At 32.0% G+C, this 20,934-nt stretch overlaps 1 protein-coding gene across 4 annotated transcripts in view; it reads right to left on the bottom strand.

The window, feature by feature from the left end:
• Nucleotides 1-17,562, bottom strand: part of LOC144436327 (phospholipid phosphatase-related protein type 5-like) — a 33,627-nt gene extending 16,065 nt beyond the window's left edge. For all 4 annotated transcript variants that reach the window (XM_078125092.1, XM_078125094.1, XM_078125095.1 and 1 more), the window contains exons 1-4: nucleotides 17,411-17,562; nucleotides 1,443-1,809; nucleotides 1,122-1,251; nucleotides 330-474 (exon numbers count right to left, since the gene is read on the bottom strand). In XM_078125092.1, coding sequence (XP_077981218.1) covers nucleotides 330-474; nucleotides 1,122-1,251; nucleotides 1,443-1,730 — 563 coding nt within the window. In that variant the 5' untranslated portion in view covers nucleotides 1,731-1,809; nucleotides 17,411-17,562. The remainder of the gene's footprint in view (nucleotides 1-329; nucleotides 475-1,121; nucleotides 1,252-1,442; nucleotides 1,810-17,410) is intronic.
• Between the last annotated feature and the right edge of the window lie 3,372 nt (nucleotides 17,563-20,934).

Raw genomic sequence — 20,934 nt, 5'->3', positions numbered from 1 at the left:
CATTTCACTATATATGTACTGCCTTTTGGTCTAAAATGGAGTCAGTTTTAATTTGAGCTGAAGAGTTTAAAATGGGGTCCACAAATCATAAAACTGTGCCATTAATTACCCTCATGTTGCCTCCTGAGGGAAAAAAAGTAAAAAAAGGGTAATATTTCCATATTTTACAACTACCTAAGAACTTTGTTAGTCGCCACATAAAAAATATACATAACCAAAATGGTCACAGCTTTAACATGAGCCGTGCAGTGTCATGACTTTGTTAATGTTAATTTTAAAGCCCTGCTTTGGTATATAAAGGAAATTGCTTGGCATGCATAAAGAAATACCTTGCATCATCATTATCACAATCTGTTTCGACAGTTCCACTAGAATCACAACATTTTGTCACAAAGTATGGTGTAGGTTGACCTATGATTAGCTGACCAGCAACAACCAATATCCAGGTCATAAAACCACCAAGGGCATGGATTCCTGTGATACAACATAACATGTATAAGAAGTGAAACTGAAGTACACCATTTAGGGTATTACATAAATTTTGATTATGTATAAGCAAAAAATCAATACAATTGGACAAAAAAATTTAATATTGGAGTATCAAGCACAACAAGAATAATTTAGGTGTATTAATTTATTCATAATATTTTATCAAAGAATAAAAATATTAAATATAAATATTATTAATGAAACTCCACATAACATAATAAGTTGGACATAAGATACACATATGAAGTGATAACTGACATGGCTAAATCACTGAATACCGTCTGCCGAAAAGCCAAATTCACTCTTTCTTTTCTTTTTTAAATATGCATGTCACACAAATATAGACCACCACATTTTATGGTAATGACATAACATTAATAAATTTAGAACACCACCAGCTCAATTTACTTACAGCAATTTCACTTTACATAAATACATAAATACATAAATAAATAAACAAATAAACAAACAAACAAACAAACAAACAAACAAACAAATAAATAAATAAATAAATAAATAAATAAATAAATACAACTATGGTTTAAAACATCCTTTATGTATGTAGAAGAGTGCTAGCTGTATTTTGATTACCTCTTAAAAAAGAGTCTCAGTTTGATATTTTTTTTACATACCTGTAAATCGTAGTGTTCTTCTCAGCATAGGATGGACACGTATCTTACATGTATTGACTGTCTTTTCCTGATGGATGTAGTCTCCTATCTTCATTTGATAGATTGACAATGCTGCTTCACCAAACAGAATCTGTCAAAAATGAAAATTGAATCAAATATATGATTCAGGGTGTACCAAGCCTGCAATTACATTGTTGCTTCTTAACTTTCAACAGACCTTTCGTGAGAACAAAGACCATACCACTATATCGCAATAAAATTTAATTTGATATCATAAGTTGGACTTTTTAAAAATAAAATTTAACATAACTGGTGACTTACCACAACAACAGGGACAACAAAGACCATGACATAAATAACACTCTCGGGAATCCTGTCCTCTGATCTGTCTGCTCGCATGTAGTTCTCGTCATCACAGTCAACATCTTGTTCGTAGACTTTAAACCAGTCATAAGGATCAAAGGCGAGAAAGTACCAAAACACTACAACTGCAGCTAATATTATACAGTCTACTAGTAAAAAACATGGAAGAAGTCGATTGTTTGTGACGACCACAGGTCCTCTGGGTTTCATTGGAATGGTACGGAATTCACGCTGCATATCAGCCATTTTTGACTGTCTAGCTGTTACAGTTCAGTTACTCTTCAAGATAATTCTTTTGTGTTCACTTTTTCTCTAAGATATGAATCTGAAAAAGAAAAAAATATATGAAAATTAAATATTTGTAATGTCATTTTAGAGAAATAATGATTATTTTAGATCAATTTTATACAACTATTAAAGATAAAAATGTGAAATGAAATAACATTAATATATTTTCCTTACATAAACTTGGATAAAATTGGAGTTAGATAGAAAACTATAATTGTTATCTAAGTTATTTTTGTACATTTTCACTTTTTATAACTACACACACTGCCACACTGTAATTTTTTCAAGTCAAAGTCTCTACTTGTTTCACTATGGTTTCTAAAAGTTAGGAATTATTTTTCTATAAGCATGCAGCAAGAAGTTGAATCATTATACAAATATTTTTTTTTTACTTTTGTGTGAATTGTTTTACAGAATTTAGATTTGATGGATGTGAAGGGGAAGAATTCTGAACCCAGTGGGTCATCATGTAGCAATAGAATACAATTATGCAGTAATTTTGAACATATGAAAAATATCAACAAATTGATTTTTAATTGTTATACATACAAATGTATATAACCTGGCATTTGGTTATTTCTATTGAGTGTGTAACATAATAGTAATAGCATAAGAATTATCAGTTGTTCTGAACAATGCATTTCTTACTTAATACAGTATAGAACAAACTTTCACCAGAAACAAATATCTCTATCAAAAATATCTCTGTTAAAATTCATTTTGCCACATTACAAACAAAAATGTGTCTGATTGACTTTAGTAAGATTGTTACCATGGTAACCACTGCAATGAAAGTCTTATCACTAATTGGCCTAATGATAAATGAACTTTACATATTAACCTATTCCTGACCTCAGCAAAATGGTCTGAATAAATACTAAGACTATGTGTATAAAAATACTTTAAAACAAACACCATGTATATGAAATTAGGTCAGGAATTAAATGTTGGCAATTGAAATAAATTAAACATCACTTTAATATCAGGGTCAAAGTTTCTATTTTGATATGTATGTTGATGTAATGATCACCGGATACACCTGTTACATATGGTACCATGCAGGTCTGAGTGTACTGTATGTATATATATACATTTGTAAAGCAACTATGAATGCTAATTATCATGCAAGTTAAACAAATGTAGCTATAGTAACACTATAGTACATTTATTAGATAATTAATACTGTACTGCACTGTATACAAATCAATTTATGAACATTTCAACTGTCCTACATGTACATGTAGACAATTAGCCACAGCATTTTTATATCACAATAGATAATTAATATTATACTGTATAACATATTACGGAACACTAATTGTCATACACATGAAACATATGTACATGTAGCTATAGCAACAGTACTTTTACAACATAATTAATATAATGAACTGCATCCTGATAGCTAATTCTGATGAATATATAATTAGAAGTGACATCAATTGATCTTATATAAACTTTACAATTGGTGACATGAACACATGCAGTGTGTAAACAGTGACACAATTCCGTCTTGACAGCTAGGGAATTCTTTAGTTGTCACAAAACAAAATGTGAGGTAATAGGAGTCAGACCATTTAACTTAATTGAATACAACCACTGCTTTAATAGTAGTTAGTCTATTCACATACTCATTAACAATTCCTCCAACACAAATGACATATAAAAATAAAAACAGAAAAAACTGCACAAAAAATAAAATAAAAACAATTTGTACAGCTTTTAACTGAACCAGACTGCTCATCAATTACTAGTATTTTACTTTATAACTTTCTTATCAGCAGCACATTTAGGCAACCACTTACAGATGAGATTAAAAAGCAAAGTGAAAAATAATTTTCTAAAAATACAAACAAATTTGTACAGCTGAGTAATCCGAGGAAATGAGCGAGATCGTCATATCCATTTTCAAAATATGTAATGCATTATTCATATTTCAAAGCTTTTAAAGGTTACTGGACACACCTGACAACTTGTAAAGTAGGATTATGTATGTCTAACCATGCTAACTATTACTATAAAATAGTGAAATACGAGTTTGTAAACACAGCCCAGCTGACACATACAGAGTGCGTCAAACACATTGATGTCTGACTTTATTATTTGTGTTCGATTGTCAATTCAGGCAACTTAATATTTTAGTATTCAATATGGCTTCTATCTTGTTTTTCTATTCCTGAGTTGAAAGAGCAGTCAGTCTTTTCAGTTAAGGCTTTACAAAAACTACAACATCTTTCAAATATTTGAAATTTTGAATATTAAAATACATTTGTAAGTTAATATTCATCTAAAATGGCTACAACACCAACAAGACACTCATCAAAAGTTTCTTGTATTGGTGAGGGTCGTGCAGGGCTGGGGTGAGGATGGGCGACAGCAAATGTCCAAATTTCCAATAAGTATGGAAAATATTAGTAACTTTGCAGAGTTATATTTTTTAATGAATAACTTACAGGCTATTTCTGATAGGTTGTAGGTTTTGTGCTTTCTGTTGTGTTCTCTTTATAAAGGGCAATTCAATTGACATGTCACACATTCTTTTCTCCATCCATGGATAGCTTTGTTTATACTATGCCAACGTATACATGTAGACAGCACAATTACCATAGTAACGCATTGCCATGGATAATTCACTGATTACAGTCTGATAGGTGATTGCTGGGTTAATACTATTATGACTTTTATGTTGAGTTATTCACAATTCTCAGTCAGACTGGAATCCATGTTGTCCTGTTCTACAGAATAAGGAAATACAATGTCCTATGTTATGATAAGCATTGGTTTCAGGATAGATTGTGTACATGTAGGAATTCTTTGCTAGTATTTTAACCATTAATTTGTACCAAATTTTCTACTTAGTAATCAGCTCACACTCACCAAGTGAACAAACTTTATATTTATAACAGTTTTCTTGTTTCTATTCAGTAAAGCATGGCTTCATTTGGGAAATATTTATTCATCATATGGTAATGATATTCAATTGTAAGTGATTCAAAATGTCATATGCGTCAAAGCCTAAACCTGGAAATACATGTCATTCTCAGTGTAATGACAGAACAAAAAACACCTCAATCTGTAATTTTTGTAGACCATCATATATGCTTCTTGTTGCCTTCATCTTACATTTGTAGCTTTTTGCACGCTTTTGCAAAGACCATAATACAATGTAGTCATGATTGAACATCATTACATACATTGTGTACTTGTAAAAATGAAGGACTTTATAGCCTACATTAATTCAATTACTAATATTCTCAATTTATATGGATCAAAGCTTAATGAACACTTATCAAAATTGTGCAATGAACATGTCAACTTTTGATGGAAAATAAAATCAATAAATATTAACCACTATCAATACAATTATATGTCATCCCTTTAATATGGTAATTGGATTGAAGTATATGCTTTTTCATTACTAAATGAATCAAAATTTAATACCATACACAGTTAGTTCCACCACCATATAACCAAAGGGGTGTACACAAATAGTTATTAGTTGAAGGCAAGAGGACTTTGAACTACAAATGACCCACTGCATCTTTTAGATTCCTTATATGTTTTACACTACATGTGTATATATGTGTATATGAATGTATGTATATATGTGTATGTGTATACATGTATATGTGTATGTATGTATGTATGTATGTATGTATGTACGTACGTATGTATGTATGTATGTATGTATGTATGTACAAATGTATATGTCTATGTATGTGTATATAAGAAGAAAGAAAAAACAGATCTGAACTTTGACATTGTCAATCAATCAAGTACAATGCTGCATGTTTTTGAATTGAAGTTTTGACAGTTTGAGTGAATAAGCACTTAAAGGTTTTTTTAATTACCACCATCTACAGGTACATGTATCCCTCCACCATCCCCGTACATAAATGTCTTGCTGAAATGATTCCCTCGTCCAATTTATGTCTAATTTCTTTTGAGAATAACCTGGTTTTTCAGACATAACCAATTTTTATATTATAAAAGTACATTTTAATTTCCTTGTTAAATCTCTCATCAACAGGTGTTCTGATAATTTCATCAACATGTGTTCTAGTAATACAGTTAATATGTAAATTAATTTGTGACCTTCACGCATAATGATTATTATTATAATGATATCATATATATATGAACCATCATTTTAAAAACAATACATCTACATCTTCAAATGGAAATTCATCTGTGCTGGTAAACAACAGTATTGAATTTAACTTTTGTTCCAGGCACAACTTTGAAAAATTTACCTGTAAAAATTTTCAGAGTTTTGTTTGGAACAATAGTTAAATTCAATGCAATATTATTTGAATAAATGTACATGTACTACATCTTTCATGACTAAATGTACATGTACTACATTTGTTTGTTGAGTTATTTTATTTTTTAAACTTTCTTATTTCACAACACTGCCTACAATGAATACATGTACAAACTAATGGTACTATAATAGTTACAGTGTAATAGTGTGTGTAGTCACACAGTAGCAGTTACTATGTGCATAATATGTCATTTTTATGTGCATGTATAAACAGACTGCTATTAATTTCTAATTACATAATCTTCACCCATCTGTTTCATATATACATGTATGTAACTATATTACTGTGGAGGTACATATGTACATGAATATGGGAATGCCTCAATGATATTACACTGGCAATGTTTTTGGGGGGTTTTTGGTGTTTGAATTTCAGGAATGTTTACATGATTTTTAAAAATAATAGTGACCTCAACACACTCTAGTTGTTCCACATGATATAAAAAAACAACAACAAAAAACCCCGAAGACAGAACTGAATACCCGCATGGTACATATTCTGTTAAAATTGGTTTCTATTCAAAGTGATATTACAATAATAATGGTAATTTCACGATACTATATAATCGAAAAAATGAAATATAGTTCAACTTTACAGTTAATCCCTTTCTAGCAGGAACCATTAAAAAAAAATTGAATTTTGTAGTGTCTCAACTAGCAACTGAAATATGTTATGAAATTAATACCAGAAATATATTGGATATCCATGGCACCAATTGAATGATTTATGAAAGTGACATAGTTCTTTTCTATTTGATTTGTACACAAACAATTCTAATACAAACACAGAACACAATATGCTGTTATAGTTGGTATATTTATTTTAGGTTTACAAATTTACTTGCTACTTGTTAAATATTAACAAATCTAGTACCCCATTGTACATTGATTATTTCAATACAATTCTTTCCTATTTTTTTCAATTTTGACTGATTTGTAGTGTGTGTTTATGTGTAATAAACACAATTCATACAAATTATTTTAATAGCTCGCACAGTGGCTCAATGACTAGTACCGCATGCACATCCTATATACTTAGTACTATGTGATGTATTTTGGCTGGTTTTACCCAAGGATGCATTGCGACGCAATGACTACGTATGTGCGTTCTATATACTACAATGTATGAGCATTCTGCATACGGAGGACACTATCTACAATATCATCGTGAGGCAGCCGGTGAATGAATCTACCCTGCGCGAGCTTATGGGCTTTGCCTAGTTATGATATTATATTGATAAAGCTAAAAGTGTTGTAGAGGTTGTTAATTTCATTAAATGATATGTTTTTATGTGTAATGAACAATTTATACTACATTTGCAATTACAATTGATATCTATGTGTTATCCAGTGGAGGTTATTAATCTCATAAATTATATACTTTTACTACTAATGAACTCCAATCTGAATATTGACAGAGGAAGACATCAACACATTCCAGAAAATTTATGTTATTGTAACGTCTGCACATGTAGTTCAGACAATGTTTCCGTGAAAGAAAACGAGTATCATGTCTTAATATTCTGTCATCGTTATGATGAACTGAGAAGGAAATTCCTCTCAAGATGGTTTTTATGAAAACCTGTCATATGATAAATGTACATGTATATCACTGGGTAAGCTCACAAAATGTCACAAAGTTAAATGAGCCGGCATGTTTTACTTAGTATTCTGTCAAAATAAGAACCTAAGTTTCATACTGTGCTTCCGTTATCTTTTCTGAACTGTATACATTTGTATTTTGTGTTTGTGTATAAAGCTCGTTTGGCCTGTAGCCTTCATTGCAAATAAACTATCTATCTAATATTATACTAATTATTTCAATATATATCATATTTCAATATATATATAAAGTATTTGTAGTCAAGATTGTCAATTTCATAAATTAAACACTTTTACTTAAAATGAACACACTTCATAATATAATACAACCCCATAACTCACAAGTGAAAGTGTGGCATACCCGGGGTATTTACACGAGTGCAGCAGAAAACATTGCAAACACAAGTGCAAATACCCATAGGTGCAAACACTTGCTCTCAAGTGGCATGAGATTCTGTTATTATTAGATGTGTTTAACCAAAACAAGAAATAAATTTCTGTAAAAAATGACATTATGAGATCACATGATTTCATGTAGAACGAACAATCACGTCCTCATTTGCATGCAGGTATAATGTTTTCGGTGTTGCGCTGCAGTGCAAATACCACTAGTACGTGTGTGCACCGGTGCAAGTAATCTCAGATACTTAATGTAATAACAATTATTCCAATATATCTAAGTGGTTGAGATTATTAATTTCATTAATGCTACGCTATTTAGTTTTACAAATGCTTACAAAATATAAAGAAACGCATTAGCCCATTCTGGTACACCACTGATGATTCTGACAAAGATTTGGGTTTCACTTCCAAGAAAAGTTTTGACTCAGTGAGTGGTAGAAATATTTGCATTTGTAAATACAAAGAAATAATTAGGCTTATGTATATGTTCTTTCTATGCTAATAGTCATAAGGCAGTAATGATGGATGTACATGTCAGGATGAAATTAATTTTAACAGTATAACACTACTGACATGTATCTGTTTAATATTCATTTTGATTTAAAAACACTATGACAGTTATACAATTCCAAATATGCGGCAAATATTTGAAAATTAATAATGCCCTTTTTCAGACGACCAGCATGAAAACAGCATGACTCTTCCGATCTATCAGCTTATTATGTCTGTCAAAATTTGGTGTCCATTTTCAAAATATAAAATTTACCATAATATTTTTGACTTTAAATAACAATATACAAGTAATCCATCATTTTATTTTTGGGCCACAAAAATTCAAAGTATGCTGATTATTCATGTTCTAATTATAGGAATGTATACAAGTACTGGTATGGAAAGTACTAGGTTTATATAATTGTCTACAAACCATTTCATCTTTGAAAAAAACAAACAATTTATTAACTCTCTATACTAGGCTTCTACAACTACAATGGCATTCGATTATGTTTTTACTCGTAGAATTATTTTCAGTTGCGTTGTCGTCAAATCCCTCTAGTAAACATAAGGGAGGGAGAAGTGAATAATAGAATAATATTGACAGAAATATACAACAGTTGTGGATGAAAATAAGCCAGCTGTGCATTCCATGTAATGATGTATGGTACACAAACAACGCAAATTCTGCTTTCATGTATCCCTGGTAGCCATAGAATTCAGTCACGCAACATTATAATAATATCAATAATTCCATCAAAATGAAATATGCTTTTCATCTCATCATAACATTACATTAATTTGATCCATTCTGATATACGATTTACTAAAAGTTTTAATGCCTCACAGGTTTTCACCAAATAAAATTTAATAAATTCTTTGCCTTATATGAAAAACAATCACATTTTCTTCATTTTGTTTCTGCTTGTTTTTATTTACAAATGTATTTTTAATGCTCAACAGGTATTTTCAACACAATCAAATGTTTTTAATTTTTGTGCATTTTCGATTACCCTTCATATTTGATTTTGTTTCTCCTTACTTGAATGTTCAACTGGTTTTCACCACATTTCCAGTTTAATTTTGCACATTTTGGGTGAAAATTATTATTTCATAAAAATTGTTATTTACAACACTATCACATACTGTTTGTTTATTTTATGGACATTACCATATTCTATAATTTATGATATGATGGACTGTGATCCATCAAAGTTATATTTAATGTATAGAACAGAACAAACAAACTTCTGTTCAAGTTGTTCATGAAATATGATGGTAGATTCATCTGTTGCTATATACATGAACCCCATGGTAACAGAAAGGTAATGGTGATTCTGAACATATTGACTACAATTTTGAATGCTAAAGATTCAATGACATACAGTAAGATTCATGTCATGACATAAGATGACTAGGGCATAAATTCTATATTTTCTGTTTGTTTGTTTGTTTGTTTGTTTGTTTGTTTGTTTGTTGTTTGTTTGTTTATTGATTTATTTATTTATCGGATAACCAATGGGAGCTAGTCCCATTTATAGGCTCCTTTGGTTCAGTGTTAGTGCAGGAGAAACCTGGAGTACCCGGGGAAAACCTGCATTGTATCAGTCAAACTAAACAACGCTCTTCTTACATACAGCGTGGTAAATTTTAATCAAATCCAGTCGACACCTGGCGGGTTTGAACCGAGGCTGCAGAGAGGTAAGAGGCGTACGAGCTAACAGCTCGGCCACCGACAAACATATACATATAATACTTAATGGCTTGTGTGTGCTATGAAGTAATTTGTCATGTGGCAAAATGCTAATATACAGGTATTTATCATAGTGCAGTTACAGAGGGGAAAATTTGTTATCAATCATACGTAGGTGTATGATTGATATAATAATTTATATAATAACGGTACTATTAATATTATTTTCGATCACTCTTCTACATAATTAATTACATACCACCCTACAAACAACAATAATATAAGTTATTTGCTTTATGAATATGGTTGAAATATTTCATTTAGATTACATTGATGTATTATTAATTCTTATTATTTTGTTGCAAATTTTACACGCAGGTTTGTACAATAGTGTATTTTTAATGATTATGATAGACTTAATCCAAGGAGTATAAGGATGTTATAAGTCTTTACTCAGAGTTTCATGCTTCTTCATTGATCATCAGATGAATGATAAATTGAGATTGTCAAGGTTGATATATACATTTAAATGTTTGTGTATATATTGCTTGGACTAAACTATACTTTACGGAGGTTTATTTCTATAGTTGACTAGAAAATATTTATTTTTGTGATGGCATTTGTAGACTAATTCAGAATTTTTTGTGCAGTAGCATGCTCTTTTCATGTCATCTCTTAGTAGCTTATTGTGAATGCAATCTAAAGTGATTTAATCATCAAATAGCTAATGATTGGTTGAATCAACAGGTGGTAGCTTTCATGTAAACCAGTCAGTATGGATTTTTCATTGATTGTGAGTCTCAGTGTTTTCATTGGCAGTTTTCAATTACCCAATCATAATAGATTTCTTGATTTAATACGAGCTGTTATTGGTTGATCAACAGGTCACACCTTTCACTAAGCCAATCAGTATAGATATATTACTTGTAAATAAACTTCAGAAACTTCATTTACTGATCAACAGGTGGCACCATTCACTCAACCAACCAACCAACCAACCAACCAACCAACCAACCAACCAGTAGATTATGAGCCTTGAGGCTAGCACATATGCTGATCAACAGGTGGCTGTTTAACAATCATCCAATCAATATGGATTTGATATCATTCCCAAAGACCTCATTGGCTTATCTAATGGTGCTAACTTTCACTTAGCCAATCAGATACACTCATTAATTAATCAAGATGACATGTAAGTTTTAAACTAAAATATAATAAACCTTCACTGTTTGGACACTGACTGGACACTTCATATCGTAGTCACAGGTGATAAATTGCACTTAGCAGAGCAAAATCTATATTTCACCACCGTCCTGACATTGGTAGGTACTATTTTTTTTAACAATTTGTTTTGTAAAATGTGCTTTCAAAATTTTGTTTTTCATACCAAATATTTCAAGTTGACACAATAATTGAAGGTATATATTAAGTAGGGTATGACATGTTTTCAGTCAATACATGTATCAAATTGACTATATGCAAACACTGTGTATTTTGTTTCATATGTCATAAATATGTGCCTTTGAATATCATATCAATGTACTTGAAATCCTACACGGTTTCACTGTTAAATCTGTACAAGGATTTTGTAGAAAAGCCGACAGAGAGATCAATCCATTTTGATTCATACACACTCAATAAAGAGTTGACATTTTAAATGGGGCTTGAGTCTGGGTGTGGTTGTACGGTGCGGTACATAGAATACTTTACAGGTACTCAATACAGGTTAGGTGTACTAACATCTCATTCACTGCATGAACCACTCCAGGTAGTTCACCTGGCTTTTGTCAGTGTATTAAAGCAATCTTTTCCGCCGGCTTTCATAACATTACAATAAAATATAACTGAGAAAACCACAAGAAACTTACACTTCTCTGAAACCTACAAGTAGTCACTACAGGAAATTCCACACTGTACAATAGGACAATACAGATTCTGTGCTAACTGTTAACCTGACCTGATACTGACTCACTGCGGAGTGTTTTATACTGTACACAGTCAAAACAACGTGAATTCCAGAATAATATATACATTTGTATACCCAAAACCTTGAATCTCCCTACAGGACATTTCATTCTATAGAACAGGACAGCATATTGATTCCTTGGATCATTGAAAATCAACCAACCTGGTTTTTTTCTCTCCGTACTATTCTTTGGGCTATATTCTCACTTTTGATGATTATATAAACTGATTGAATGCTATATCGCTACTCAATGAAAAACTTTCTTTGACCTAAAAGTTAGTAGTAGTCTGAGCAAACAGATAATCAACAGAGCATACAAACATATAACAATATATGTGTTGACACAGGTATAATAGACAGAATATATGTAAGTCTTTCACAGTGTGATTTATTGCATTGCATTGTGTATAATGGCCTTGTGCCTATACCTGAAGTCTACCAATTTAGTTCAAGAATGTATACCAATGACTACTAACTCTGTTTTACTTTCCTAACACTTACTTGTCAAGTAGATTGTGAGTCATATAACTTCCAAAGTACCTGGTACTTTTACAGTGGATTTCAAAATACCGTTCACCAGCTCTGTTTGATACAGTCATGAAGAAATGAATGAGAAACTAAAGCATGCTACACTTTAAGATAGCAAGATTGAATGTTCACAGTTTCTTGCAACATTTTGTCTAAATTGAAATGAACTGAGGTGCCGCCATGCAGACATCAAGTGCAGACATCAAAACATTGGCACCCGTGTGTCTGCGTCTTGTTACAGTACGTTGGTTTGAATAGTTTATTTCATTCAGACTAAATGTAGTAATAAAAGTGCGATCTTGCTATTAAAGTGTACCATGTGTAGTTTCTTATTAATTTCTGTGTGATTGTATCAAACAAATCTGCTTTGCAGTATTTTGAAATCTGCTGTACAACCTAGCTACAGTAGTATTGAAGACAAACTTTTGATTGATATAAGCTGTTATTCAAACCATAGTTTCAGGATACAAAGAGATATTTGTTGGTAACATGCATGCAGCCACAAACTATCACTGTAATGTCATTTACTACATGTGATAAGGTACAGGAAGAATGCGCCTCAAGGCCTACTCTTAGTTTTTTGCATGACGAACGCTATTCTCTTCTATTTTAACTGAGAAAGTTGAAGTTTTCATGAATACTGTATGACAATTTCTGATGTGCAGAGAAGATAAATTTAGAGGGTTTGAAGACAGAGCTGCGTTGTTGGTATTACAGGGAAAGTTTCCAGTACGAGTGTTTTACTTCAAGATCATCCTAAATTTTCCTCGTCAAATTAATGTTAAACAAATTCTTGTTAGTGTGTAACTTTTTGGTGCATATTGACTTGATGTTTAACTATGTACAAATAATCAATACTTATCTGTCAGAATTATGATTTATGAGTTTTAAAATGTCAAATTTACAAAATATTTTAATAAAATAGATTTTCCTTACTTCAACAGATATATAACAGTGAAGTGCTTAATTGAAAATAAGTCATCATTATGAACAAATTTAACTACAAAAGTATAAAAATCATCGCTATAGCGACTGTCTTAGTGTTTAGTGGACCGTGGGTTTATTCAAATTGTGCAATGTGAAATATTTAGGCTATCACTAAAATTGGGTGTAGTCAAGTGTGTTGGACCAAACCTTTAGACAACAAGAAAACTGTCCTTCAACGGACATCAAATTTTTACAGTCAGCTTTATGTAGACACACTCATATTCACAGGAAATGAATTTAGTTTGATTGATTGACAGGTACATTTATTATATACACATACTTTGGTACCCATGTTAGCTAGAAAGTTTTAGAAATACTGAACAATTGACATTTGTGTTATTTTCTATGAAACGGTTGATGGTGTTTGTCATAATAATACCATGGAAATCATTAATCGACTATGTCACTATACACTAATGACTGACAGACATTTACAATTAACACACAGTAGTTGGGTCTGTGTTGTCTATGACTTTTTCAATTCATTGACATAGTCCGTGTTTATGTACAATTGTTGTATTCTACATTTAATACATTATGTCTCCATGTCTGTGTTCAACTCCTGAAATTCTACTGTACCAGTACTTTTGAAAACTCTTTTATTGTTTACAGGGAACTTGTTGTTAACATAGAAAAGGACTATCTCAATTTTCAAAGGCACAAAGCTAAAGAGTAAAGTGTGAGAAACATCGACGTCATGTTGTTCAGCCCTATCACGCTTCTACATTTTGTAAATGTATAGTTGACAGCAATGGCACGAATGTCGTATCTCACAGACTAGTCTAAGCAAAGAATAAAAAGGAACAATTATGTAAGTTTTCACAAAGTCAGAATTACAACAACAACAAAACTTAGCCTTAATAAAAGAATGATTTGTGATATTTTCTATAATAGAATAGAAGAAAAAAAGCCTTAAGCAAATGAGTAAAAATGAAAAAAATTGTGTCCAGTGTTACTGACACTCACAGCCAAAAAAGAATATTTAGTCTTAAACTGGCAATTTGTATATATTTTCCTAATATATATGTATATATATATATATAATTTGGTTCAAATTTTCAAAACCTGTATATATATGTGTGTATGTGTGTGTGTGTGTGTGTGTGTGTGTATCAAAGAAATAAAGCATTGGTCAGGTCACAAAAACCATAAAAAATAAAAAAAAGTCTGGCATAATGTCATTGACACCTACTATATATACTTATCACTATGTGGTGACCTCAATGTCCTCAACGACCTGAAGGATTATTAAGGAAAGTAAATAAATTGATTTGTTGGGTGTGGAACCTAATATTACATTGACAGACAATGTTGACACTACGAGGCTATGTATACATTCGTGTTCATTTATACAAAAACTATGCAATCCACTCCAAATCTACACAGTGGCCACTGTAGACTGTAAGATACAACTCTGGTAATTGAAGCTTCGGTTTACTAAGATAGACACAAACTAAATCTATTGTTCTTCAGTGTGGTAGATTAGTGAAATAGTGGTTCCTCAGTTTTGTGAATTTAATCACCCTGTGATCAAGATAGTGTAAACATTGGAAGTCCCAGTTCATGGAACTCTAAATAAACTAGTTTTCAAGAGACACCTCTCTACTGAGACTATAATTAAACCAACGTCCAATCAATAGCTTATCACTGTTGTATCAACATGTAGCAAAAATAGTTTTAGTTTGTGTCTATCTTTAATAGTAAACCGAAGACTCAACTTCCAGGGTAATATATGTCTTCCTGTTCAGCCCTATCAACCTTCACTGCATTGTGAAAGTTACAAATGCACTTCTATTGAATTTTATCTCTCTCTCTCTTTTAAAAAAAAAATCTATATTTTTAACTTTCCAAATATTGAATTCCTGGTAATGGACAATCAGGATATGGTTTGTTTGTTTTATTGATTAGCTGACTCATTCTGTATTGATGGTTTATAAGAACACTTGTGGGAATTTAACAAGGAAATAGACTTAATCATGGCGACCACGTCTAAGAAAACAACTCTACGTTGAAATACAATACCCTACATAGCTCTATAAACTACGCTAGTCTTAGCAAAAAAAGCAGTCTTTATACTGACAGGCGGGGAGGTGGGGTTAAATTAATGAGAAAATGAATAGCAACGAAAAAAATGTCTAGATTTTTTTCAAAGTTTTGATAAAGTAAAAATTTATCATGTATGCAACACTTAAAAATTAATATATATTTTTACAAGTTCAAGGGAAACTTATTCCTGGTATAAACTTTTTTTTTTTTTTACAACACAAGTTAAAAAATCTACTAAAGATCACCAAATTGTTAGATATTTTGTTTCCTGTATACTGAACTGAATACATTGTCCTTGCTTTGAACAAACAAAGGTGGACTGTGTACAAAAGAATGTCTAAAATAACAAAGATATGGTGGCATACCTGTCAATTTATACTGGACAACACAACAATTTGGGATTTACCAATAGCCATGAATTATGCGGTATAAGCAGGATACTGCCATTGCATATATATTACAATAAATGTGATTCACTGCAATACTTGACTAGTACTAATACTATTACTACTAATTCTGTGTGGCTTTCAAATTTCACAAACGTCAGTTGAAATTTCTAATACTAGTACCATGACGATACATGAACAAAACCTGAGTGTATATTTTACCGATTTTTCAATGCAGATTAATTTGTTATATTGTAGAAATGGTTTCAATTTTATGGTAATGGACCTGTTTATATGTTACGGTAATAAAGTTCTGAAGAACATGCACGTTTCACGTTCAAGCAAGCAAGCAACCAATCATGACTATATTCAGTTTTGATGGAAACACATAATTTCAAGACGGTTTTCCGTCGAATACGGAACTGTATAATTTGAAAAGGTTGACAAACTTCTTTGTGACAATCCTGTCTTTAATATAATTTCCTATTATTTATTTACGGTATAAAACAAACTATATATGTATATGTTTACTTTTTGAATCATAATTTTAGCGGTTACATGCGTCACACGAGCATTGTCTCAAAATCCGGGATGTGCGATCACGTATCACGTATCACACAACATCTCGGCAACTTGACAAGTTAACCTGTTGATCTGGCACCATCGACATGGTTCAGTGGATTCACTATGTTGCCATTAGCATTACATTGAAAACAACGCCACTGAACGAACACTGCAGTGTGGATCTGAAACAACAATCTGCCATTGTTTTTTAAGGCACAATTTTTTCCCCTAGAACTTTAGGAGTAAATTGAAAGACATCGTTTCATTTGATCGTTGAGACCCTGTCTGTACTGTCTATCCGTTGTTGCTGGACACCATGATTGCCATTGCGGCGCGTTGATAATTAATTAGTTGCCCCAAATCAAGATTCTCACGTAGTCGCGAACTTGTTGCGTTTTAGCACCTGCATGGTTTTAACTTCCGTGCTGTCGGCAATAATCCGAATACCAAATATGAATTGATAGTGACACTGTATACTGTATCGATTCATGAACAATACACAATAAATACATTAAATGCGAATACAACGTAGCTTCCGCAACATATACAGGGCGTTATTCGTCAAGTGTAGGATTTACAGTGTTACGTTCAAACTTTCTGGAATCGTGGGTTCCACGTCCAATGTGTGCTATTTCTGTAACAACTTACCCGCACTCCGTTTACAACTCCTCGATATTTTACCACATGGAAGCCCTTTAGTCAGTCATGGAAGCATCGGCTAGCGGTTGTGGCAAACTTTGCAAGCAGCTCTTCCGTGAGTTGTTCTTTTTGTACCACACCCTGAATAACTAGCAACACCTTGTCTTAACGAGCGTTGCATACAAAACAGCATAGTTTCATGCATTAGTGCAGATCGGGTCATGACCTTATTCACTGATTTGCATATGAAAAGCTTTGCCACTTGATACAACCAGTGGTGGTGTACGTGTGGTGTTCTATTTTGGGGCAAATAATTGTTTGTTGGGCATTACGTTTCTTTTTGCAAATCTAATAAACAAATAAACAAAGCATATTGCGAGATAGCTGGTATGTATGTTATTAACTGGCGATTACTGAATACGGGTGTTTATTGAGGTGTTGAGATCATTTCTTTTCTTTTTATATATCCGGCTCCAGAAATCTCCAGAGCGACTAAAACACAACCGGGGAGTGAGTGTGCTTGTGTGCACACAAGCTGTTTTACTTTTCATTCTGTCTGGGGATGGTGAGAGCGCCACCTCGAGACCAAACTAGCCACCCTAGAAATCGAAGATGGGAAGGAAGAAAAAGATATAGAAAGGAATCACTACCCGTCATCAGTGACGATCACATTTTTTGTGATGAAAAAAAATGAAAAAAATGATGAAACTTTCAAAACTTATGTGACGACTCGACGCCAGTAAAGAAATATCTCTCGTTGTGACATCAGTAAAAACGAAAGCATAACCCAAACTCGACTCAGTATCGGTCATGTGACCACATTTCCCATGATTCCTGTACGCAATGAAAAAAAGCTAATGTAAAACCTAGAATTATTTTATTACCAACAAATTAATTACATTTTTTTTAATTATTAAATACAGTGACATTGCTATAATATGTATAAATAAGAAATTAACGGAAGAAAATTTCATCTGTGGAAGTCATGACTGGTATACCTAGAGAAAAGGTAATATATATATATATATATATATATATATATATATATATATACATACACCTAACAAAATTGCTAAAATAATCAACTTTAAACCGAATAAAATGTACATTATTTGAGTTTGAAATCCTTCTTAAAGCAACGTTTACATTTTTTTTTATTATGGCTTGATAGGTCCTGGCTTTTCCCTTCTGGGCTTTCCTTTACTTTTAAAAAAAAAAATACACTTGTAAATTGTTGCCAACAAAATATAAAGAATTAGTTCACCTCAACGTCTCAGTAATAAAATTGCAGAACATTCTAATGTTTTCCTCTTTATAACTTAATGTGTACCTTTTTTTATACACTGGAGATTACCCTTTGTGTTTGTATATATTCACATCTGCAACCAAATACCAATCTGATCAAAGGCCAATACAATTGCAAGTTGGTACAATTCAATACTATTATCTTTTGTGTTTGAATTGTCACATATGTTTTTAATGTTTCTTTTTTATTCTTGGTGACTCCATTCTGCATTTGACACAGTGGCTCATGGCATTCATGATTTTGCATCTCAGAGAATTTGTCAGCTCGTCAAATAGCACATTGAAGTTAAAAATCCTCATATTCATTATGGTAAAAGTGACACAAATTAATAAAAAGCCAACCTCTACATCAGATTTTTAATCAAATAGCTGCAACAAAGATCTCTATTTTGTATCTTTGAAATCAATGAATTGAAAATCCAACAAAAGGGTAACCTAGAATGTTATATCTGACGTTGGTGGCGCTATAACAATATATTTTGATAGCTTGTATAGCGCCACCAACGGCTGTGTTTTACCGTCTGTAGGTAAAATATAAAGGTACAATATTTTAGTTATAGTCAAGTAATTCAAGTGAATAAACTACAAAACTATATTGTCATTGAAGGTCAAAGGTCATACACTTCACAAAAAGAAATATTTTTATTAGTTTACTTTGGACGCGTCATTTTTATAACCGCAAGAACAGAACCAGGGAAATCAAGTATATATCACAGTATTTTTTCCATGTGTTTGTTTAGTGTCATGGTTGGATAATATTTTGCATATAAAATATCTTCTACCTAAAACTGTTTTTTTTTTTGCACTTTCACTGAAAAAAAACTTATTACCATTCTAAAAATATGTCTGTAAAAATGTTAAAATATACATACTGTGAGCCGTAAATATTGCCCAAAGTGTTGACAGTCTAACGTGTCATTTATATCATTATACACAGCACACACTGTATTTAAATAGACAAAATTACAATATTAAACCAATTTCCAAATCACATGGTCAAAGGTCAGAGTTCAAAGTTCATTTAATTGAACAAATATAATTTAGAAGTTATGAAAAAAAGACAAAAATACAAGAAATGTGTAATCCAAAAAAATAACATAAACCTGTACCTGGAAAGATAATTCTTGTAGTAAAATATCAAAAAAAGATATAGTTTTTGCAGTAACATAATAAATACACCAATGTTGCAAATATTTACTCAGCTAGGGATGAGTTCTTAGGTTGTCAATTTAAAGCTTGTCGGTAACTTTCATTTAAAAAAGATTTGAATGACTCACACATTGTGACTGTCTGACTGTTTAGGTTAAAAAGCAGTTATTAATATATATCACATGTACACGGTCTATTTCCCTAGTCTAGTTAGGCAGTTAAAACCAACACTGTATTGATTGTATGTACAATGTCTATTTCCCTAGTCTAGTTAGGCAGTTAAAACCAACAATGTATTGATTGTATGAACAATGTCTATTTCCCTAGTCTAGTTAGGCAGTTAAAACCAACACTGTATTGATTGTATGTACAATGTCTATTTCCCTAGTCTAGTTAGGCAGTTAAAACAACACTGTATTGATTGTATGTACAATGTCTATTTCCCTAGTCTAGTTAGGCAGTTAAAACAACACTGTATTGATTGTATGTACAATGTCTATTTCCCTAGTCTTAATAGGCAGTTAAAAACAACACTGTATTGATTGTCTAGTTAGGAAGAATACAACTTACTGAACCAACTGTCCAGTTTGTCAAAAAAAATGACTGGTATATGAAACAGGTGTTGGGAATGGAAATAGAGATGTCATGAAGTCTCCAATACTTGGAAAATCAAATGGAAACACAACAAAGAAGGAAAGACGAATACATTTGAAAAGAAACTCAACTAAAACTTTAGTTAAAATGTCATATGTATGAACAATTCATTTTGTTCACTATCAACTATCTATACCCTATACATGGTAATCCGTTTACAGCTCTGTACCAATCACACAGTACATCTGTGAGGTACAGGGCGCCCTCACACACTGGATACTGGCGATAACATTTATTCTGGCATCTATGTAATTTGTTTTCTCAAGGTGAATAATATGATATACACATGTATGTACAAACTCTCTATGCTATCTCTACAAATCTGGTTAAGAATTGGTTGAGGTGAGGGTGGGGGTGGGGGTCACAGTAATGGTGGTCGGTAATGATGGGGGTGGGGGTGATGGCAACCACAATGGTGGTGATCA

The sequence above is a fragment of the Glandiceps talaboti genome, chromosome 6 (assembly GCF_964340395.1).
Source record: "Glandiceps talaboti chromosome 6, keGlaTala1.1, whole genome shotgun sequence".
In the NCBI taxonomy this organism is placed as follows: Eukaryota; Metazoa; Hemichordata; class Enteropneusta; family Spengelidae; genus Glandiceps; species Glandiceps talaboti.
Note: the sequence above shows the minus strand (reverse complement) of the source record. Positions and strands in the feature narration are given on the sequence as shown.